General features: G+C 41.6%; 1 protein-coding gene across 1 annotated transcript in view; it reads left to right on the plus strand.

Moving 5' to 3' along the window:
* Positions 1 to 4809: 4809 nt before the first annotated feature.
* The window catches only part of KCNN2 (potassium calcium-activated channel subfamily N member 2), a 73866-nt gene continuing 53785 nt past the window's right edge, over positions 4810 to 24890 (plus strand). The window contains exons 1-3 of the mRNA XM_055699658.1: positions 4810 to 4896; positions 5216 to 6333; positions 6638 to 6733. Of these exons, the coding sequence (XP_055555633.1) occupies positions 4875 to 4896; positions 5216 to 6333; positions 6638 to 6733 (1236 nt within the window). The 5' untranslated portion in view covers positions 4810 to 4874. The remainder of the gene's footprint in view (positions 4897 to 5215; positions 6334 to 6637; positions 6734 to 24890) is intronic.

Here is a 24890-nt window from a genome sequence, read left to right on the forward strand (position 1 = left end):
CCTCCTGCCCGACCCTGAGTATACAAGACCAGAGCAACTATAGTTTTAGCCATTTCCAAATCCCCCTCCATTAAGGCTTGTTTCTTTATTTTTGTCCAACATCACGTAGATCAGGAGGGTATACAGGAGGGTATAAATCAGGTACTTTTTCAGGGTCTATCAGTCCTGGGTCAAAGGGATCTTCTTCTGGCGGATACTCCACTGCATTGACACTCAGGGGTCTATAGCACTGTGACTTAGAGGCTGGTAAGGAAAGAGCTATAGGAGCTTGCGATTCCTCCTCCTCTCCTTCCTCTGGCTTTTCTTCCTGTGCTTTCTTAGTCTCAAAAATAACTCTCCATGAAGAGAGCAGACAGTGGGACTCAGTATTGCCTTTTGTCGCAGAATCCCACAATTTCACCCCTGTGTCATCCCAAAGTTCCCGCGTAAAAACTGTAGATGCAGTCACTGCGGGCATATTTACTTGCACACATTTGAGCATTGCTTTAAGGTCTTGCCCAGAAATACTTTTCTTATGTTTATTAAGAAGACCTTTCATAAGCTCATAGATGTCTCTTTCTGGGGACAAAGTCCGATTCCCCATGACGGATTTCCCACAGCTCACCTCTCAGCTCTGGAGGGATTTCAGGCCGGCCGGCTCCCGCTCCCTTTCAGCGCTCCATTCAAAGTTCTGTGGGATTCGCTGCAAGTCGCTCAGATAGGCGATTCGAGATCCCCTCCACGTCAACTCCTTCACCGGATCACGTCGGGGTCACCAATTTGCGGCGAATGAAAAGATGGGATGCAGCTTCATGCAAGCAAGTTGTCCCTTTATTAGTGATTTTCTTACAATTATATACGTTTCTATCTTCTACATATTACACACTGATTGGCTAAATCTTAAGCGTAAAAAACACTGATTGGTTGACATTTAAGGCACACCGTTAAAACAATAGGAACTGATTAGTTTACCTTGTCATAGCAACAATTTCTATTCTAAGATTAGGGGGTTTCTTCCTACTTGACTTTCTTAATAAATAAAGTTCCTTATCGGCACTATCCGTTCCCTTATCTGGCTACTTGTTCCTCTTTGTCCGTCTGGTTGCCGTCTCAACTGCAACGGCTCAAGAGTCTGCAGTTAGCTTGCTCCTTTGTTCCCAGGGCTTGTGCCCTACAAGTTCTAACATGTCTCTATTCATCAGGCTAACAGTACTTGGACTCTTGTCCTTGAGGCCTTGTCCTGCACCCCACTACTGTGGAACATTATCAAAAGGTCTTTGAAAAAAGCACAGGTCCAGCAGAGGTGGGATTCCAGTTAGGGCATACAAATACTCGGCAACAGAAGCTGCTGGGGTGAACATCAGACATCTGGTGTGTAAAAGCCCTGCCAGATGGTATGTAAAAGGTGATTTGCACATGTGGCTCATATGGTTAGTTTCCATGCCATCGTCTTGGCAGCTGTACTGCCATCATTTGGTGTTGTCTCACAAAGTTTTATTGCTGCAAGGATATCCCTGAATGATCTCGTGACACCCTATTGCTGCTGGTGTTACCTCTGTTCTTATTAATGTGACTCTGCTTTCCCTGAATGGCATCCTTCTGTGTATACACTGAGCTGTGTACCTGGTTGCATTTTTTTATTTTTTTTTTAACTGAACAAGGCTGTTTCCTTTAGTGCTTTCTAGAAACTCCTAGGTCTTGTGCAGATTATGCTTTGACTTCAAACTACGGTTACAGAATGGAATTTCCTAGGCTTCCCCCCCATTCCTTTTGTTTCCTTTTTGTTACTATCCTTCTGAATTTTTAGACATTTTTATGAACGCAGGGTTTCCAGCGATTTTAACAGGAGTCTGGCATGAGTAGAGGCAATAGGGTAACAGCCAACAGAGCTTTCTAGTAACTTTTATTGTAACCTGTAGGTTGCATCTCCATTGGAGGCTGTTATGTGATTTTTCCAAATGGCTAGCTATTAGCTGTCACTTCAAATATTTCTTAATGTTTTTTTCCTCTCAGAAATCTAATTTTTCCTGTGTCTGTTGAGCTTCCTGTCCTGCTGTTGGTACAGTTTTGCTCAACAGTATTTATCTTGTTCTTGCAATTCGTGGGTTTAGCAAAAGAAAAATCTGTTTTCCAAACATCTCCAGTAATCATAATTGTCAAATGAGACCTGCAGTAACCAACCGTCTCTCTCTGACTTTCTGCAAAGGTGTGCATGCAAAAGTGTGTACACACACACATGCACATACGTGTATGTGTGTGTCAAAACAGCCTCTTTGGCAAAGCAGCAGCAGGACTTCTGACAATTAGTAAGAGCAGTTCCATCCAGTATATAATGAAAGGGTAGGGGAAAAAAAAAGCTCCTGATCCTAAACAGATGTTTGTTTCATAGGGGTTCACTGTTACCAGTTTAGTATGATTTAGCAGTTCTGAGCTGCCGTTGCTAATTATTTGTGATATAAAAGAACATAACAATTCAATTCATGTAAAGAATATATTTTATTTCTGAAAACAAATACACTCATTTTTAAAAGTGAACTTCAAAATTATTATAAAAGGGAAGTCATTAGAATAAATAGCATCTTTTTATTTCAGCTTATGAATCAGTGTCATGGTGAGGAAGGTTGATCTCTTTAGCTGTGTAAATGCAAACTCTCAACATTCTTATTTTAGACCTTGAAACTGTGATGAGATATTCCAGGCTGCACAATGGAACTGAAATAAAACCCTAGCTGATTAGTTTTACAACTTGCTGTGTGATTAGTGTGACCTCTTGTGTTAAACACGGGAATATTCATTTGTTTATTTGCATAATGAAACAATCCAGCAAGTAAATGAAACATCCAAAACAGTAACAGCACTGTCCTTGCCATTTCTACAAATAAACAGGATAGCAGCAGTAAAGGTATTAAAATTGGGACATGTTAATTTTTATATATGAAACAGAAAAATTAACACAATCGTTTTCCCATATAGAATACAGCTATGATACATTTTAGTCTACCAAGACTCTAAAAAGATGAATTTTTTCTTCACAATTCTAACAGAACCTTGCCTGACCGAAGTAGATGAAATTACAGGACAGAGCCTTGGTGACTTCTAAATAAACATGAAGATTTACAAATTTCTTAAAAAGCCTTTCATGGTAAAGTAGGAAATTTATCTTCTGTTAAGGAGAACACTTAAAAAGAAAGTATCTTTAAGCAAACATTAAGGATACAGCATGAGCCGAAAAAGAAAGATGAAACCTAGGCCTATCTAAATCTTTAACTAGTTCACAAAACATTCATTTGGACCGCATGCTTGTGCAGGACATTTATTTACATAGGGATAAAAGCCTGGGTTCCCTCAGGTTTTCATTTTCTAAGATCCATATGATTCACATCTGTTTGAAAACACAGGTAGAATAGGACCAGTGACAAAGAATTATGGTACTGTGCTTTTCAAACAAACAATGGAAGATCTGAAACTGTGTTAAACAGCCTGTTCATTCTTAAAAATAAAAGCAGCTTTTTTTTCTTGGTCTTTGGTGCTTAGGGGAATTGAGTTCAATGGGAAGCATCCAAATACACTTTAGCATAATTTAAAAACACAGAGTGATCTATTTGGAAAGTGCTTTATCTTGCTTCATGCAAGAATGTGTGTATGGATTTTTATTCAAAACTTGGTTGTTAAATTGTGAATTATCACAAGGCATGATGATATATATCACATATACTCCTATTTACGGGTGCTTTTTCCAAAATAACCTATGCTGTGTAGACATACTCAGGAATTTTTAATTTTTGGTCACTGTCTAAATCTCTCTCTATTGGACAACTATGATGTTTACTGCATTAGTGAGGGTTGTTTGATTGTGCATACACAATCCCAGTTTGCTTTAAAAGGTACACCTCGGTTAGAAATGAAGGCATTGAAATTTCATAGCAGAGGATATTTAAAAACTTTGCTGATGACAGTGCCTCACTCATATATCTAAAATGCAAGCCACGCAAGGGTGTAGACTTTCAAAGGAAACTGAATGTCGTGAGACACAGAAATTATAAGGAGGTGGCTTTTGTCCTAGAAAGGCTTGGTGAATTTTCTCTTTTAACATTAGTGAGAAGCTGAAGATGTAAGGAAACCTCTCAAACACTCAGATTCAGCAGTTGATTTTTCAAGCGGCAAAGACGGTGCTGCCTGACTTGGGGTTGGGGGGGGCATAAAAAAAAAATAAACCTCTCTTATAATCTCACCTAGGTGACAAGAACGGCACAGCTGTAACAAGGTAAAACACTTACCATTTTCACGATTATTCGCTATAAAGAATTTCCCCTTAAATATGCGGCAGAAAAGAGACTTTACCTGGAGCAGACGTTACTCTGCCAAAGGCAGCGGTGGGAATGAATTATTCAGCGAGAGTTTGGGAGGGAAAGGAAGGGGAAGAGGCCAAATGGTAGCAGGCGACCAGCTGAAGGACTGGGCTGGCGCTGTGTGCCAGGGAGCCGGCGCCGGAGGGGCGCGCAGCTGCTCGGCGACACGGATCCCCTCGCACGGTAACGCTCCCGCCGACCCCCCGGCGAGGGCCTCCAGCCCCGGAACCGCCGCCGCGGGGCGGCCTCCCACCGCGGCGGCCGGCTGACCGCGCTCCCGCCGAGGGAAGCAGCGGCCGACAGAAGCCGTCGTGTGTCCCCCCACCCCCGTTCGCGACAGGCCCGGGATGGGCCGGGGAGGGCCCCCCGCCAACCGGCCGCGGCCTCCGCCGCTCGCCCCCGGCGGCCCGCAGCGGGCAGGGCCCCAGGCGGCGGCGCGGGCCCGCCGGGGCGGCGGAGGGGAGCGGGCGCGACGCTGTGTTTTGCAGGGCGGCGACGGCGGGCGGGAGGCGCTGCTGGACAGCTCCGGAGCGCGGCGCGGCGCCCATGTTCCGGAGACGGCGCAGATGTGAGCGGCGGCGGGGAGCCGGGGGGCGGGGGAGCCGGGGATTCCCGCCGCGGAGGCCCCTTCCCGGCGGGGGCGATCCCGGCAGCGGGGGCGATCCCGGCAGCGGGCGCGCTCCCCGCCCCCGGGAAGCCCCGGGTTTCCGCGGCGCGGGGCTCCCCGCGGCGGGCGGGGCGGGCGCGGGGGCGCAGGGCGAGGGCAGCCCTTACCTGCGGGCGCGGCGCGGCACGGGCGGGAGGCGGGATCCCCGGGCGGGGCCGGGGCGGGGCGGGGCGGCGGGAGGACCCTGCGCCTCACGCCGCGGCCGGTCCGCCCCCCTCAGGTGACGTGATGCCCGTTGTTTTGGTCCGCCCGACCAATCGGACGCGGCGGCTGGATTCTACGGGAGCCGGGATGGGCCCTTCGTGGCGGCAGCAGGACTCTCCCCTGCCGACCATAACGCATTGCGCAGGGTGCACCACCGCCCGGTCCTCCTGCGGCTTTAACGGCCCCGGCATGGACGCGCCGCGGCAGTTCCCGGCGGGCTTCGGCCCCGAGCAGCAGCAACAGCAGCAGCGGCCGCCGCCGCACTGCCAGCAGCAGCAGCACGGCCAAGACAAGCAGAGCCTCCAGCAGCAGCAGCAGCAGAGCCCATGCCTCCAGTGCAACAACTGCGCCTACTACGGGGCTGCTGCGGCAGCCGCGGGGGATAACCTGCCCCTGCTGCTCCGCGCCTCCTCGCCCCTCTCGGGCGCCTTCCGGACTCACTCCTCCCCACTTTCCTCCGCCGCCTCCTCCCGGCAGGGCAGCCAGCTGAACGTCAGCGAGCTCACCCCCTCCAGCCATGCCGGCGCGTCCAGGCAGCCTCACCAGTACCCTCAGTACCACCAGTGCCACAGCCTGCAGCAGCAGCAGGCAGCGAGCCCCAGCAGCAGTGTCAGCAGCGGCAGCACCCACCACCACCACCACCACCATCACCACCACCACCATCACCAGCAGCAGCAGCAGCGCCGGGAGAGCAACCCCTTCACCGAAATAGCCATGAGCAGCTGCAGGTACAACGGCGGCGTCATGCGGCCGCTCAGCAACCTGAGCTCGTCCCGCAGGAACCTGCACGAGCTGGAGCCCGAGTCGCAGCCGCTCCAGCCGCCGCTCGCCAGCCCCGCCGCCGCCGGCACCCCCGCCGCCCCGGAGATCGTGGTCTCCAAGCCCGAGCACAACAACTCCAACAACCTGGCGCTCTATGGCCCCGCCGGCACCGGCCCCGGCCCGGGCAGCGCCAACAACGGCGGGGGCAAGTCCACCAAGAAGAAGAACCAGAACATCGGCTACAAGCTGGGGCACCGCCGGGCGCTCTTCGAGAAGCGCAAGCGCCTCAGCGACTACGCGCTCATCTTCGGCATGTTCGGCATCGTCGTCATGGTCATCGAGACCGAGCTCTCCTGGGGCGCCTACACCAAGGTACCCGCCGCCTCTCGCCTGGCCCGGCCCGGCAGCCGGTCTGATCGTCCCGCGGCCCCGCGGAGCGGCAGTCCCGGCCCCTCGGAGAGCCCAGCGCGGCGGGGCTGCTTGTCCGTCCCGTCGCGTCCCGTCGCGCCCGCGTCCCGAGGAGCGCGTTCCCGCCACGACCTGCGGCGGGGTGCCGCCGGCCCCGAGATGCCGCCGGCCCGTGCCCGGACGGGGCCCTGCCCGGGGCCGGGGCGGTGGGGCGGGAGCGGCCCCTGCGCGCCGGTCCCTGAGCGGCGCCGGTGTCTTTCTCTTGCAGGAGTCGCTGTATTCCCTCGCTCTGAAATGCCTTATTAGCCTCTCCACTATCATCCTGCTCGGGCTCATCATCGTGTACCATGCAAGGGAGATCCAGGTAACGCTTCCTGCTGCGGGTCGGTGAGGGTTGCAGGCACAGCTGGGGGGCGAGGTGCGGGGCGGTCTGCCCCGGGGCGCGGCGGCGGTGAGTGCTTGGCGCTTCCCCTGGTCGGGAAGCAGAAGCGCTGCCTGCATGCCTGCTGAAGTTGGTGAACGGACCGCAGCCCCGGAGAGAAACACGGTGCGCATCGACGTGCCGGGAAGCGCTGCCTGCTAGGGAGTGTTGCCTGCGGTTATTACGCTATAGGATGGCTTAGCCCTGAGGTTGGAACGTGCGTTCCTGGTGACATGCCTGCTGTCTTCTGTAGCAGATGTCCTGCAACTGTCTTTTATTTCCCAATGACTAAATTTCATGCTGTGCACTTTTTCTTAATGGCAAGGTTAATTGTCTTCACTGTGCCAGTGTCTCAGATATGAGTGTACTCTGGGAGAATGCTTAAGAGGAGGGGTAAGACTCATCTTCTGCTGACTTGTTTTATTTAATGCTGCACAGCCATTGGTAATATAACAGAGGAAAACTGTCAAGAAAGGTAGGGCTGAAGGTAGGAGGACTGTAGTGATCAAAGCTGTAGAGTAAGTCTCACAAATACTGTCACAGGTTCTGTTCGAGGGACTTAGTTCTAATTTCAGTTGTATTTTTTTTGACCAAGAAATTAAAATTTCAGCTCAGCTGAAATCTACAAAAGGTAGAATTCAAAGTTTTGAAAAGAAAAATACGTTACTCTTAGGTACATTGGTGCTTTTGCTTTTTCAAATTAATTAGAGATACCTTGAGCTAAAAGCTGAAAAGTCTGCTTTCAAGGGCAAAGAAGGCTTTTCCAGTCTTCCAGAAGAGTAGTACCAACCATTAAAAAAAATAAATGTAAGAATCGTGTAGTACCCTGCTTCTGTGCCAATGAGTGCTGTAGTTCCAATGTGAAATGGTACCATAGTCTCCTACTTAGAGTAATGTTAGAGAAGTATTATGTTACTGAAGACTCTTTGCCAAATTGGATCCTGTTGTGCAAGTCCCTGCACATGCAAAACTCCTATTCCTGGCTCAGAACCCAGTTTCTCTGCATTAATATCAAAGATATTGAAAGCTATTTAGTGATATTGTACTCAATAAACAAGTGTTCTGGTGAAAGAGCATCTCTGTAAGCTACTGGAGTACTGATGAAGAGGTTTCTTGATCTGTACAAAAATAGATAAGTGGCACTGCAGCAATGTGGGAGCCTTCTTCGCTGGTGTATCTTCCCACAAGTTGTGCTTTGGGCATGAAGAGGAAAGCTGGAAAAAAAATCTCTGTAGAAATTGGAAATTACTCTGTGCATTTTCTAGAAACTTTAAATGGAAAATTTTATTCAAGGTAACCAAATAATTGTATGTCCCTGTATGCATCAGCTTATACTTAGTAGTTACTCCAAGATTCGGCTGGGTTTTTTTCATGCAAAGAGTTACAAATTTTCATTCCTATAGAAGTGTGTTATAAGAAAAAAAATCTTAAAAACCTACAGGTTTAAGTCATTTTGGTTGGGTTTTTATTGATTGTTTTAAACAACTTCCTCATGCATGCAACTACATATGCATACTAATAGGAAGGGTTATGCAATCATGTGACTTAATCAAGGTTAATGTAGTTTTCAGTGCTGCTTGACAGTACAGACAGACACAGGTATACCTGCCTGTAAAACAGCAATACCCTATGCTATAGTCTGGGAGATGCTGAAAACTGCAGTAGTCATGGCAGGGCCTGGAGTGAGCTGCAGCTTCAAGGGGCTCTGTCATTCATCTTGCAAATTAAAAGGAAGTTCTCTTTTTCAAGGAGCTTGTTAGAAGGAAAGGGGCATAGTACCACCCTTAGCTATTAGATATCTGATAGCTTTTTAATTTAGGCATAGTCTGTTTCTGTACAGACACTTGACTTTTAAAAAAATAAGAACACGCAGAGCAAAAATGGTGTCCATCTATGATCATAAATTTATGTTAGATGGCATCTGACAACAAGAAGTACCTTTAAAATACTTTGGTTTAGGAATGTACGGGATCTTCTCCCAGCAAAAGAAAATACTGCATAACCCTGTTAATGTAATGATTTTCCTATAGTCTTTAAAGCTGAGTGTTTTCTGGAGGCACATGCGCCTTTAATTCAAGCAAATAATCTGCTATGTGCAGTAGAATGAATCACATTCTGTAAAATCGTGCCCACAGATGGGTGGTTGTGTGCTGGAGGACTGTTTGCACCAGCTATTTGTCAGTCCTCTTCAAGTTTGAACGTTCCTTTCTGATTCTTATCTGAAGCATACTTAGATTTGAACAGTGGGTATAGTGTAGCAGGTTTCATTGAGAGAAGAAACGCTTTTCTATAGAACAGAACAAGGTTAATGTATTCTGCTTGTTGTGTGGTATCTTTCTTATTCTGGTGGAAGCAAAACAGCCTAAACCTCAACAGATTCTTCTACAAAGCATGAGAGAAAACATGTTGGGAAATACAAAAGCTGACAGTTTAGTAATTGTTGCTGATGGCAGACTTAATAGTTAGAAACTCCTGGTGACTTAGAATACTGGCAAATGGTAATCAGCTTCTTGGTTCTTTTCGGTAGCTGTGACCTTGGTTTATTGGTAGGAATTCCAAACAGCCGTGCTGCTAGCAAGTCTATGGGGCAGTGCCTAGCAGCATAGCAGGTGACTCTGGTCTTTCCATTAAAATGACCTTGCCCGTATGTTTTGCTTTGAGAACAGTCAGGCGGTCAGTAAAACCAAACTCTGTAGAGTTTCCCAACCCCAGACCTGCTGAACTTTGTCAGGGAGTTGGAAGGGAAGTTTTTAAAGACTTGTAGGGATTCTTCCCAAGAGCAGGGAGTCAATATGTCGACGTGAGACAAAGGAGTTTTCTTCTTTTGCCTTTTGGCCCGGGTCAGGCCGTGGCCGATGCGGGCTGGAGGAGGTGGCGCACGCTCGGGGCCGGGGGGGGCGGTGGCGCCTCCGCCGCGCCTGTTCAGCACCGCAGACAGCTCCGCACGTTGCGCCCTGCGGGGCGGCCCGGCGGCACGCGCACCCCGCTGGGCACGTGCTCAGCCGCGCGTTCAAAACCTGGTAGCAACTGTGAATTTGTGTGTGAATTCCCTGGAACTTGCCCAGAGCTCCCTGCATCTGACGGGCCAAAGTCTCCGGATGGGTGTAGCAGCAGTGTGTAGACAAGAATAACAGAATGGATCTGCGTAGTCTTGTGAAATGCTGGAAATGTTAAATAGGTTTTCGGTGATTGCACTGTCTTAATTATTCTGTATAACTCTTAAGCGTGAGCTGTTACTAAACTTAATAAATGTGAGTTAGTGTTAAGACTATAATAAAAGTCACGTGAAACCAGCTGGGTTTAGATGATAATTCATAGCTTACCATATCATTATAAGAAAAAGAGGATAAAAATTACACCTAAGTTTCTTTCACATCCCTCCTCCTTCTAGGAAAAAAAAATATGTTAATGAACAATGGTAACAATGTGGGAGTTGAGGATAGTGACAACCCCAAACCTGTGTGTTCTCTTTCTGTCCATTGTTGTGATGCCTATAATGCTGTTAAAATCATCACACTTGGGAGATAATGAAATATGTGTTGCTCTCATCCTGAGGCTGTGTGGTTGTTGATTCAGTTATTCAGAGCAATTGCCGTGTGTTTGGAAGATCGATGGGGAAAATATAATTCATTGTTACCCCAGCCCAGAACAGGTACTTCTCTGACTGTTACTTAGCTGAGCATTTGAAGAGGTGGCAGAGGGAAGAGCTAAGAACATAGCATGATCCAATTATGATAATTATTTTTGATATATAAATTATCCACTTAATGCATGAAGAGTTTGTTACTGTTACTGTTTGTTACACAGTCAAAATTGCAGTTCCTAGATAACTTATTGTTCCATTCCACATTTCTCTAGTGGAATTTGCTGTTAGTTCAATAAATAAAGTGGAATTTAAGAAAGTTTGGTGGCAGTTCACATGATAAAGCTGCAGTTTTTCTGCTTCTATTGAAAAATAGATCTCTCTATCTCTCTTTAGTACTGCTGGAGATAGAAATGCTTTTTAAGTATGCACTCCTGAAGTTCTACTGGAACTTCCTTCTATTACTCAGAGCAAAGGATTAAAATAAAAATTCTCTGAGGTTGCCAGTAGGAGGTCTTCAATGTTTCTTTTTGGGTGTTCCACCACAGCCTGGTATTTCTTGAGAGATGGTGGTCATTGGAGGAATATATTGACTAGGACACTCCTCCTTTGATGTTGGACTGCTTAGTGTATTCATTCTGTAAATAAACATGGTCCTTATATTGCTTGTCCCGAGTAATAGTAACCTGAGTAATACTAACCTGTGCTCTTGTGGACAGAATCTGAACCTCTTTTCCTTCTCCCCAATACAGATGATCTCACTCCTGCAGAAACATGAAAGGTATTTGATAGAAGTGAATAGAAATCTTTTTTTTTCTTGTTTATGTTTTTTGTTGTGGTTTTTTTTTTCAATGTGAGTTGAGATTTCTAACCACTTCCAAACTGTATTGCTAGTTCATACTTAGGTTAAACACCTGTGGAAAGTCTTGCAAACTCCAAGGTTAAGGTTAAGCCATTACTTTCACAGCAAAGCCTCCCAGGGCTCCAGGGAGAAAGCACCTTCAATCCCTGGTGTTTCTGAAGTGGTGGGAAAACAATATGCTACTGATGGATTTGGAGTTAAACTCATTCCGTTTTCATTAACTTCATTGGAAGTTATCACAGTTGGGAGCCCCCATACCTTGCTGAAGATTCAAGAAACTTTTATTTTCCCTGTTCCTGAAAACTTGAAGAAATGGAACAGGCAGTTTCAGGAAACTGCTAAGAATGGCAATAAATACATATCTTGACCTGTTTATTGTGTAAAGAAATTCCATAATGCATGCTAGTAATAAACAGTATTCACAGAAGTTTCATTATCTTATTGGCATCAGTTGAAAGTTCCGCAGTAAAAATGTTGCACTAATAACAAATAGGAAGTTGAACTCCCTTACAGTTTTCTGTCCTAAGAAACAGGTAAAATAGGTATTCTGCAGGCCAAATTATTTATTTGTTTTTATCTATGTTACTGTTTTGCCTTCACTGGGGTGGTAGGTGTACATCTTACTGGGTGTCTTGGCAATCTGTGACTGTGTTGAGTCTAACTCGCCCTTGCTTAGGTATATTGAAATACCAGTGATTGCCCACACAGACTTAAAACTCCTGCAGAAAAAAAAAAAAACTAGTTAGATTAAGAGCACAGAGAGCAAATCTGTTGAATAACAAGTGAAAATCTAGAAATAAATGTTGAGTGATAATTTTATTCTGATCTAAAGCCTGTTGAGAATTCATCATTTTTTTTCCTATTTATTTCAACAGGCCTTGGATCAGCCAACAGCAAACTCATTGTATAGCAGTTTTCATCAGGATAAAGTAACTCTCGTTTTTTTATCCTGATTATAAATTAATAATTTACTCCCTTCTACCAGTCAAGTTTAATACACATTCCATGTGTATTGAACAACAGAAAATCATGTAAGGATCCAAGGACACCATATCTATCAAATGAACACCCTATCTGTTGAAGTAACTCTTTAGAGTATTGTGAAATTATTTAGGTTTAATTCCATTCAGTACATTTTTCAATAGATTATATCAGTAGAACCTGTTGCCCTGGGAAAAGTTACAGGTGCCCAGAGTCTCTGAAATACAGTGCTGTTATACATAGGGCATGGAAGGCAGGTTAGAAAATCCTTTAATATTGTATAGCATCCAAAAGGATCTGAGGCCTTTTACATTGAAGTTACACATAGAAGATGCCTTTTTTCCAACAGGCTCCATTAGAACATAGGAGGAGGTTGTACCTGACGGTCAGGGCACTGATGGCTGGCGTGGCCATACCTAGGATTATCTATTCATATGCACCATTGTTCTGAAGCATTTTTTAATGAGGCTATTAGAAGTTTATCAAGACAGAGTAGTGAATAATGAAGTGTGAGAAGGTATGGTTTTGTCCCTGTTGGAGGAGAACATTTGTAACCAGGGTTAGATTCTGGGTTTCTGTAAGTTGTGTAGTTCAGCTGAAATCAACAGAGGTGCTGTTGTCTACGATCTTAGAGGCATTCTGTAGGCACGTCTTAATGTGAAATTATTTTACATGTCAGATCCTTCAGCTGTGGGGCCTTCAGAAAATTCTGTCAGGTACTTGACTACAGCTCTGGTTTGCCTGAGGTTAAGTGAAAGACTGACAAGTGTAGATTAACACTCTTGTGACTCTGGTTCTGGTTTGTATGTGATCTACTAAATGTAGTATTCTGCACTTAGAATTTGATTTGAGACATATTTGTGGTCCATTTTGAGTAAAGATCAGAACAGGAACAGCTGCTGCTTACAACTTGGGCGAACTTTAATTTATAATTAAATAAAAGCTTCATGGAAGCTTCTGTGCAACTTCAATCAGCTGTCTTCACCCTTGATTTTTATGATGGAAGATGTTGTCACACTCCCTTACTAGAGGTAGTATTACTGCTCTGAGCTGTGGAACTCCTTTTAAGACATAAATTACCCCTAAGAGAAGAGGCTGTAATTGATTTTGTAATTAGCTTTCCGGTAAGCTGGATATGTTGGTCATTGTACAGCTTCTTTTTTTTAACTGAAAATAAACTGTAAAGTATGCAGAAAACCAAGTAATTTCATGAGGAAGTTTCCGCAGCTCTATCCTCTGGAAGAGAGAAAAGTCACACATGATGACAACACACAAAAAAAAAGAATTTAAAATAATTTTTCATTCTTTTTATTCATTTTAATAATGTAAACTATATTACACTGGAAAATGTGAGTAGAAAAGCTTCCATTCAAGAATGTGATACGTGAAATACCTGTGTATCAGTGTATTTTTAATGAAGTTTTATAAATTGCTTTGTTCCATTATTATAATAAAAGATAAAATAATTAAATTCTTCTTATAGCTGTCAGAAGATCAGAAGAGATTGTCATCAGAACATGTTTTACAGCTTAGAAAAAGTTCTTAAGTAAAGGGAGTGGTAAAATATGAACATTTTTTGCTGTAAGCTAGTGTTTATGAACCCAGGCCTTTGCAACCAAAAATGTTTAGTTAATATCATACGTAAGTATTTTATATAATACTTTTTTAATGTAGTTGCTGGGTATCATACATTTGTGACTTACTGATTCATTCATCTTTTCCCTCTTGAACAGTCCTTGCAATTGCGCTTCTTCATCTATGTGAAAACAGTTCTTAATAAACATAGTCTTACACTGACATTTTAAACGCAAAAGGATATAAGTGTTAGATATTCCATGAAGGAGTGGAGAAGGATGAATTCTGAAGAGGGGTATGTCTATCTTCTAAGGTACTTCCTTCGTTCATTCATTTTGGTGGAGACCAACAGACCTTTCTGAATTAAATTCCTTTTAAGGAAATACTAAAACTTTTCATTACAGGTAGAATACCCCTGTGAATTCCATATAAAGTAAAACCAAAGGGTTGACCTTAAATATCTTTGTGTTTTAGAATTGCTACTCTTAGTCTTTTTAAGAGTAATTTGCTCTGGGTTGGTTTTTTTCTGTAAAGAGACATACTTATTAAAAGAAAAACTGCTCTGTCAAAGTGACACTTTCTGAACTTTTATGCATACGAATACTGTAGAGCTAGCCTGATGAATAGGGAAGAGCCGCGTTCTGTGTTTGGTGATTGACCAACAGAATCGTTTCTTGAATTCTAATTGAACACATATCACGGAATTACTGAAGACGGCAGGAGCCATGAGGGTCAAAAATAGAGCGTTAAAAGGCTGTACTGGTGTTAACTCTGAAGTATAGTTTGTCTTGCAAAACCACCACTGCTGGTAAGGATACATCTGTGGTAAGGGACCTAGCTTGATACTGGGTGTGGGTATTCAGAAGAAGATAGAGGAGGCAAAGGAAAAGTTTTTGCTTGTACAAAATATATTTTTGGAATATATTTTATTTGAAATAAAAAATAATTGAGAAATAAATATATGTGGGCTCATATCCACAGACTTTGTCACCTGGGTGAAGAGCTTTCTGGGCTTTCTTACCTGTAGTCTGCAGTAAATACTGCTGCGTCTAGTATTTTAGAGTGTAGCTGTGTCTTCCATAAACAGTTATACATCAGTTCTGTAGTTTGATGAATACGTGTAAGATAAGAAGGAAATGCATGTAAAATAAGCATTTATATGGTAGTTTTCATTGTCAAAGGGAATTACCTGAATGAATCCTCAGTTTTTTCTGTCATTTAGATGACTTTTTTACAGAAGGGAACACTGACATCAGGAATTCAAGTGCTGTGGAAGTAATCTGAGGAAGGCTTCATAACTACATTTAAAGCTCAAGCTTGTCTACCTTGTAGTCTTATGCTCAGATCTGTCATTTGTCATGTAAACAAGACGTTGTTGCCATTCAGCTATGCCTATAATTTTCAAGAATTATTTGCATGCTTTAGCGGATATCCCAAACACGGCAATGTAAAATGAATGCAGTACTCCACGGTATGTTCTAATGGGAATCTGTTGGGAATCTTTATGAAGCATTTTATTCCTATTGCAATTTACAGTTTATTCCAGCTTCCATAGCACTGCAGCTTCTGTAGCATTACTACAGGTGTATGCAGACATACATAGCTGGCCTACCCCTGACCTCTGACAGTGGTGTCTTCCACTAATATAATGCATTATGAAGCATTCTTAATTAAATAAAGACTCATCCCAGCTGGTGAGTGGTGTTTCTTGTTTTGTGTTAAGAATAAGATCTGTTGTAGCCAGTGAATAAGCCATGTCTGTAATTAAAAATAAAAATTGCATAGTAGCTTTGATTCAGTCTGTACCATTGCATCCATAAAATTCACATACATAGAACTCTGATTTCAGTCTGGGAAACTAGAGAAAAACTAAATGTTCAGGTGTGGCTACACAGCACAAAATAAATAATTTCCTACCTGAAACAAATAATAAATACAACTAGCAAAAACGATCACTGAGCACTCACTGATAGCACCTAGGTTTAATGGAGTTTTCTTCAACAGTATTCTTGCTGCATTTCTGATAAAACATTAGTTACCATTTTTACACCAGTCATACACATTAGAGGTGTATTTTAACTCCAGAGGGGAATCAGTATTTCTGAGTATCTAAATTATGGGATCTTTAGAGCCTTTCAAGTTAGAGCATCCTCATTATATGCTAAGGATTTTATCCTTAACACCTTTGTCATTATTAAAATATCTTTTCAAGAAAACTTGAAAACTCTAGAACAGATTTTGATTCATGAATGAACTAAAGATGCTTTTTACCCACTTTTCCTTTGCCCACAGAGCTGCTGTCTACAACAGTTGTAAAATTCAGTTTTAGACATGCAGCTACTATACCCATATTGTAGTGTTTTCCTTTGGTTATAGATTCCTTTGCAGGGTACTGCCCAAGAGTTGTTCATGGGCTCTGCATAAGTAATGGTCTATGCAACAGAAATTCTTGCCCATCCAGATTCTAGTATAGCTGAAAAGGCACCCCGTGACCACTGGTACTGAGCACAGCCATCATCTGAGTGGTGTCATGAGTAAAGTGACTTCACACTAAGCCCACCTTCTCCTTTTGGTCTCGTTTAGGTTTGGGCTTGTCTCATGGTGAAAGCCAATAATTTGCATTCTGTTGTGATTTCTGCAGTCCGAGAGTTTAAAATAACTAAATCTTTATGTGGTAGGATAGACCAGTGCTGGGCCTGATGTATTGCCAGATTAGCTTCCACATGGTTTTAAGGTAGTTTAATGGCAAAATATGTTTAAGGAAAAAAAATAATAAAGACTACCCATGGCCGGTCTGCTTTCCAAATTTGGTTGTCAGATAGGAAAATGTTTGGTTTTCCATCTTTATGTGCAGCCATGCATGAGCAGACGTTTGCCTACCTTCCAGCAACAGAACGGGATGCAGGAGAGCCAGATGAGAAGTTTACCAGTGTGGCTGTACACTAGCAGATGATTCTTTTCCCCTGCCATTTGGCACTGGAAGGGAAAATAAAAAAAGGTGAACAGGTTTTTTATATATCCAGGCTGTGATCAGAGATGCCAGCTCATCCAAAATTAATAATTCTTGCATTTCACCTGTGACTTTTTATGTATGTTGGGGATGGTATCATCCTGTGTTAACTACTACACATCAGAATTTTTTCTGCCAGGGACTGTCCCACTGAACATAATGGTTTTGAAAATAAAGCTTTCTAAAACATTTTGAATAGCAGTTTTAAGTTTAAACTGTGGAAGATAAGGGGATTGGCAGCACTCAGTGCAAACTTGTTTCTTGTATTTGGTGTGCTTCTTAAAAAAACCACAAAAAACAACTTTGAGGACAGATCATCTTTTAATTGAGAGAGCTGCTATGAACTAGACAGATTTCATGAAGATATAGCATTCAAGTAATTAGTGGGGCAGCCACAAGAACTGTGCTAAGAGGTGTTTGACAGAATGTGCTGGGATTTGGTTTTGGGGGAGGTTTTGTATTCGTTTTTTGGGGTTTTTTTTCTGATGAAGCAGCTGAAGTCATAATCGGTAGTGATAAAGTAAAACAGTATTTTACCTATAAAGAAATACAGTTAAATACCTGTAAAGAAACTGGTGTGTATGTTTAACCTGATGTTGAAAGTTGACCTTCTTAAAAATATTTTAGCTTAATCTTTGAGGCAATTTGAAGACTTTAAATGCCATGTGGTTTAGACAGAAGCCCAGTTTAGGCCTTCAGGAGTAACAGGTGCTAACTAAATAGCTGCTTGATTGCTGCTGCCTCCTAGATTTACTTGCCAGGGTGATTTACAGAGGCGGTTCTTGCAGGAATGCCTCTGTACACTTAGGATTAGTGCATGACTGTTTATTAGAATTCGTAAGTACACAAGTGCGTCTAACTCCACTCTGCTTCTTCTGTGGTCCAATTCTTAGTTTCCCCTGCTGAAGTGGTCTTGCTTCAGGACAATGCTTCAGTACTTAGATTTTGCATTTCTGTATTTGGAGTTATATTAAACATATCCTTAAATGAAGTTCCCAGTTCAACTGTGTTTCTGAGACAGTAAAAACACTACAGGGACTTCTTATAATTCCTGTGGTGCTGATGTGTATTCACACATTGTCAGTTAAATAAAAATTTAGCCAGTTTAAAAACAAACATGCAAACTTTCTCATACTTGAAGAATTTGTGTCATAAGTAAACACTAAAGGAGGAACTTGGAAGATCGATTCTTGTGCATATGATGTGTTGGTACCAAATATCCCTTAAAAGTTCCTAAGTTTAGAGTCACTGGTGTACTCCTTTGGCAGAATGAATGAATGAGCTCATTTTATCTAGCTTCGGGTTTGGTATTTCTTCCCTTAACTTCTGTTTCTCCTATTCACTTGCAAAAATATTGGCAATTTCTAAAGAAAATTCAGTTTTCCTAGGAGTAATGAAGCTGATCATCTCTGAAGAGAGTGAGGCTTCTCTCACATGGGGAGCAGAGGCAGACGGCAGCCATTGTGGGAGATGGCATTTCTTTGTGCAGTGATCTGTAGAACAAATTATTTTTAGTACTGAAATTTTGAAGAAAAGCAAATCCTAAATGAAGAATTGTAAAATAATAGTTTAGAATTAAAAACGTAAAAAATATTGAAATGTAGGTAGGTCTCCCCAGTGAGTTTTGCTTCTGCAAGAAGAGTGTAAAATCATAGTTACTTTATTTCTGAAGTACTTTAATTGTGGGAAAATATAACCCAGACCACTAGGTTTCTTAAAAAATGCATTCTAAAAATTAGTTCCTTAAAACATCAGTTAGTTTGTGGGAAGATGTGCTGCGTTCTTCTTAGATGAAGTTTTGGAACTGCTGCTTCAGTACAAAACTAAATTCATCCCTGACTTTGAAATGAGTGTTTCCATCCCTGTGCTGACAAGATCAGTGTAGTAGTTGTAGCAGACCTAAAAGACCAGAGGTTTTTAAATATTATTGTTATTGTTATTGTTGTTTTGGGATTATTTAATTTGCATAGTGATTTATTCAGTGTGGTTGTTTGTTTATATTTGTGAAAGTGCAAAAGGAACCTGAGCAATTAATTCAGTATTTCTTTGCAGCTTTCCCTTTTAGATGTAATAAAGCTGGCATAGCTTGTGTCCTGCTGTACTCTCTTAGCAAGCAGAGTGAGCCAGAACAGGCCAGCAGAAGCAAGGGGTGGTGTGGAGTGGTGGCTCATGGAAGCTGAGTTCTGAGTAAGTTGTGATGTGGTTAGGTTAGGTTAGGTTAAGTGCTGAAATGTTTCCCAAGGGCTGGCTACGTCCAGATAACCTTGCTCAGTCCTTGGCTTCTTGGAGAGAAAAGCTGTGGTTGAAACCTATGTGTTTTTTCCATTCCATCTCTGTCAACTGCATGAAGCCACTCTTCTGGATTGCCCTGGGTCACCCAGTATATTGTCTAGTAAATTCATGTTAGGCAGTAATATGCTTATTCTTTTTATTTTCTTTGTTATTTCTTTCCTGCTTTTTAAATAACAAAATTAAAAATTGTATAAAAGAAGACTAATGCTGTTTCAGTGAACTGGTCCCATTTTCCAATTTTGCACGCAGGAGACCTATCTCAACTGTTCCTTCTCTGTTACTCTTCTTTCCCTTAAGCAATATTCAGAGCTTTATTAAGTCACGCTCCTTCTGTATCTGCCTGGAGAACATTTTTGACTGTGAACCCCAGTCACAGGAGCTTTTGGGAGCTGCTGGTGCTGGATTAAGCTGCTTACATGTGGTAACTTAAGGAACTTACTGTGTTTTAAGCAGCTGGAGAGGGGGAAAAATGTAAACTGAAACTCTGGTATAATGAAATAGCTGCTAAAATATGAAGACTGTTAAAATGAAGAAATACCTGTCAACGCACATCGACTTCATAAAAACTCCTGATTCAGTCAGTTTAATTTAGTGACTTACTGGTGGATCTACTGAGTATCTCAAATGAATGTAGTAACCCTGAGTGATGGACTTTTATTTCTGGACCTCTGATTTGGTTCAAAGGCTCATAAAAAATTATATAACTAAATATCTCCTGGGTTGATAACAGATCGGAGGAAGCTCAGCTATGATTGTTCCCGCAAGAGTCCAAACTAGATTTAATAGGACATTGTCTTGTGATACATCTTTTTAGTAATGAAAGTGAAAAATCTTTTGTCCTGATATTAATATTTTAATCAGCTCTTTCTACTAATAATAATAAGTTAATTGCCTAATTCTTTGGGGTTTGTTTTAGTTTTACAAGCTTGTGATGATTTCTTAGTTTGACGCTTTCCTGAGGTGGTCCTTCTCCATAGCATTGAGAAAGAAAACCTGATTATCTTGGAATGTACTTTTTTTTTTTTTTTCTTTGTTGTCCTTGAATTTCAGTTCTTAGCAATCGTACCTGCATAGAAAGCTACTGGGTAAAAAGAATGCCATTTTTGGGAGCATCTCACCTTCTTTGTGCCCCTGGAGCACATACATTTATATGGATAACCCTATATGAAAAGAAATTACGTATATCCTAGCAATTGCTGAGTACTATAATGGATTTTTGTTGTTTTAGGCTGTCAGGGGGTTAAGCTATTTCACAGTTGTTTGAGATGAATGATGAAGCTGAAAGTTTGACCAGTAGCATTACAAAATTTTGAATGAGACCTTTGAATATCTTTGCAGAAAGCTAAAAAGAATACTGTCAGTATGTGATTTAAAACAGAAGGGAAATATGGATGGGCAGAATTTAACTGTGTGCTTAGGCAGAATTTAACTCTGTTAGTTTCTGTGATCATAAATGTCCTTTCTGTGTAAAAAATCTCATCGAGTATTTGGGGTAGGTTTTTTGTAATGATCTGAGAGACAGAAGTCACAAAAATACATAGACAAATCTGATAAAAGCATTGTTTAACACATCTGTTTTTTTGAAATGGTTGTGGTTATGTGTGGCCTGTCAGAGTAACTAAGATGTATTTTAATGTGAACTTACTGATGCTGCACTTCTGAAAATATGGTTCACAAAGACTGTAAATGGTCTGAGCCTCTTCTGCACATCCCTTCCTAAGATGCTAAGATATAAATGCAGTCTTTGAGAGAAGAGTTTTGAGCTTGCTTAGCCACCAGCATACACTAAGCTTTATTTACATGTATTGACATGCACAATGTTTATAGCAAAACATCAATAACTATGAAAAACTCATTTTGCATGGAGATGCAAAATTTAAATATAATATACTATGCAAATAATCAATTTTGTGCTGAACCTGAGTACCAGACTTTTGAAGTCATCTGTTTAAATTACCATTTTTGTAACTGAGTGTGTGTGTATGCATGTATACATGTACGAGTGATAGAGCAGTCTAGCTTCCCCATTTGGATGAGCTAAGCATGTTTCATTCAGTAGATAGCTATATCCACAACACCTTGTAGATAAATTTCTAAGGACTTACTAGGAACTCTGGATGTGGGAAACATTCTGGATAATGTAAGACAGTCAATCCTTCATGTAGTTTTGTGAAAAACATATTCTTTGCCTTCTGTGCTTTGCATGCAGAAGGTATTTGATGCCTCATGACTTTACTTACAACTTAAACTCACTAAAGTCTCTGCTTTGTGGCGTTGTATTTAGGATGAGGAGTACAGCAGCCCACAGGAACTCCTGCAGGCTCTCCAAGGTCAAGGACAGGGCCTTACATAACTCACAGACCATTTTATTACATGCCTTCTGATGATGGAAAAAAGTCTTTTTCATTCCCCAGTTAGGGGAAACTATGTTAAAAGCTTGAGATATCTATCTCTTACCACCACGTGGTTTAAAATCATTTGTACTTAATGGGGTGCTGTGGGACAACAACTTGGCTGTCTGGAGTACTGTGACAAAAACAGTATAGGCTTCCTCTCTGAGTACCATAATGGTCTTTTTGGTTGTATAAATTATATTCTGGGGACTACAAACTACAGAAAATTGTCTGATGAAAAATTTTAGTAAATCAGCAGCCCCAAAGGTTATATTTTGCTGCTCTGAATCATAGTACCATCCATTCAGTGTAAGGTTTAAGTGACTCCAGTATTTAACAATTTTAAACTTGGATTTTTAAATTAAGCAATTGCACAATATGTTTGTGAGTACAGCTGATTCCCCCTCTGCAAGGAATGCTTCCAGGAGTACAGCTGATGCTACTTTATCACTGTTTATTTTTTCCTTTTTACTCCTGTATTAATGTATCCCCACAGTATCACAGCAAGGTAGTGTGATACAGTTTTCAGATTTATTCTTTTATCTGGATTGTATTTTTAGAAAAGAGCTAGTTTTCTCGTTCTTTGTGTTCACCAACATCCACTGACAGCCTGATATGAACCTGTTTTGATATACTGATGATATACAAAATTAACTTCTCTACTTTTGTTTTAAGTAGTTTCAGGGAGACTCTGATCTGATTTGTCATTGTGTGCAATCTTCTACTTTGAATCTGTTTCTCTTTTTCTCATCTGGTGTTATATAAATTTAACAAAGCATTATGTAAATATACACATACCTATAAATATCTATGGTATATTTATTTTTATGTCTTCAACTGTGTAGCATTACAAATATTATTTGAAGTTAAAGATTTATTTATGTCTTACATTTACATACAATATGCTGGAAATATATTACATAATTGCAGGTGAAAATAACTTCCAAATTTTTCTGAGAGTGCAGACTTAGTAAAGGTATATGAGAGGACTGTATTTGAAGAATGTTGCAGAACACTGATAAAGTACTTGCATTAGATTTCAACGCTGAATAATTATAAGAAATTTGAAAGCTAAGAACAGGCATAACATCTTTGACCTTGGCTGGAATTTGGCTTTCTTTGCAGGACTCAATTCTACATGAAGAGTTTGAACACTGTTTTGTTATGTTCCCTTTTTGTTAGCATCATTCTCCTTTCAAACAGGGAGTAGTATCTTGAAATCAATGCATCAATATTATAATGGGATTGACTGAAAGCAGCAAAGAGGATTATGTGTACCCTTTAAATTATGCTGTTCAGCTGTTCTTTCTGTTCTTCATTCATTTACCTTCCTCACTTTCCAAATAGGAAATGTATCTAGCCAAGCATGCAGGCACACACAAATACCTGTGTATTTTCCAAATTTCCAAATTAAAATAGAAAATTGCATTTAGTAGGTTGCATAATTGCAGGTATATAAAATGTACATGAAATCCTGTACTACTTTCTGTGTCATTTCAGTATGTCCCAATGTAATTGTTATTCACAGCCTGTTTTAGAGGCCCATATTTGTTCCAGAGTGTTTGATACCCATCGGTTTGAATTTAGAGACTCAGATTGTAAGGAAGTCTTCCTCATAAATATGATTTTGAAATGTTAATGTTTTTATGAAATAGAAATTTTGTACTGGATCTGTGGTCATTTGTGGCTTCTGGTGTTTTCTACCTTCTGTGTTTTCACCTCCTAAATCTTATTATATGACAGTTGAAGATCTTATTACTTTAAAATATTATTTTCCTTAAAAGAAACTGGCACAGCTGAGGTCAAGGAGAGTTGGTAGGGATCTGTGTCTGCAAACGTAACTATTCCACTGAGCACTACTGAGAAACTTCTTTCTTTTGTAGCATATTAGGATTCCTTCTGCTGACAAATATGTTATCAAGTATGTATTCCATAATGACATCTTAAAGTTTTTTAAAAACTCAGTTATTAAAAAAAAAGCCTTCTATGAAAATCAAAAGATCAAATTTTAATGACTAAGTTTAACATTATTCTATTCTCATCTTTTAAATTTAATCAGTACTTAAGGTATCATTTTTCTTGAATTGCCTTTCTGCATGTAGAATTTTAGAAATCTGTGAAGATGGTAGGTAAAAAGGTAGGACAAAAGACCAGTGTTTTTTTCAGCAGAGTTTGAAACTTTAAAAGGCATTTTAAACTGCTGCCAGTTTGACACCTATTTGCTACTTATCTGAGAACTGAAATATTTAATTCTGTTGTAAATTAATTCTTTTCTTCGGAAACCCACACAGCATTTGAGAGATTTGATATTATCTATCTCTTTTTCAGTTAAGCTGGTTACTATCCATCTGTATTCTGAGTGTTCTGAATACCTCTTCATAACTGTTGTAGCACTTCTGTGATCTGACCAACAGCATTTACAGGCTAGTCACAAGAAGCGAATGCCCTTGAGCCTTACTCTACTTTGAAAGTTTGGCCCTTCATACTGAATAGCATTTGCTAAGTGGAAACCAGCACTTTTTGGTAATACATACATGCGTACATTCATACATAAATTGGCCTTCTAGTATCAATTCACATATTTAACATAAAAAGTTTGCAGAGTGACCACAGGTAAGAGAAAGTTTATGTGCTTATGTTGCATTCACATTGAATTTACTGAGTGTTTTTAGCTTAATTCAGCACTGGGTTTCTTTGGCTTTAATGGTGTCGCAGCAGAGGTAAAAGCTACATGCAAGTGTAGTGGTGGCTTGACCTTGACCAGCAGCCAGACCCCCCACCCAGCTGCTCTCTCACTCTCCCTCCTCAACAGGACAAGGAAAGAAAATAAGATAAAAAAGTTCATGAGTTTGAGATAAAGATGGGCAGATCCCTTACAATTACAAATGGCAAAACAGGCCTAGCTTGGGGAAAATTAATTTAAATCTATTGCCAGCTAAAACTAGAGTAAGATGGTGAGAAACAAAGACAAAAACTAGAACCCCTTGCCCTACTGACCTCTTCCCAGGTTCAACATCTCTCCTTCATTCCTAGCTGCTCTGTCTTCTCCCCTGCGAGTGGCGCGGGGGGTATGGTGGAGGGGAACCTGTCCACAGCGGCTCCTCTCTGCTGCTCCTTCCCCTGCCCGCCTTTCCCCTGTGCCAGTGTGGGCCCTCTCCATGGTCTGCAGCCCTTCAGGCTAAAACTGCTCCGGCATGAATTCTCCGTGGGCATTAGTTCTTGTAAGGAGAATCTGCTCGAGTGTGGGCTGTCTGTAGGTGGCAGTTTCTTCAGGAAATATCCACCTTGCTCTGCTGTGAGGTCCTCCCTGGGCTGTAGTGTAGATATCTGCTCCAGTGTGGTCCTCTCCACGGGCTTAAGGGAAATGCCTCCTTCACCATGGTCCTCTCCATGGGCTGCAGCAA

This window comes from Falco cherrug, chromosome Z, assembly GCF_023634085.1.
Source record: "Falco cherrug isolate bFalChe1 chromosome Z, bFalChe1.pri, whole genome shotgun sequence".
In the NCBI taxonomy this organism is placed as follows: Eukaryota; Metazoa; Chordata; class Aves; order Falconiformes; family Falconidae; genus Falco; species Falco cherrug.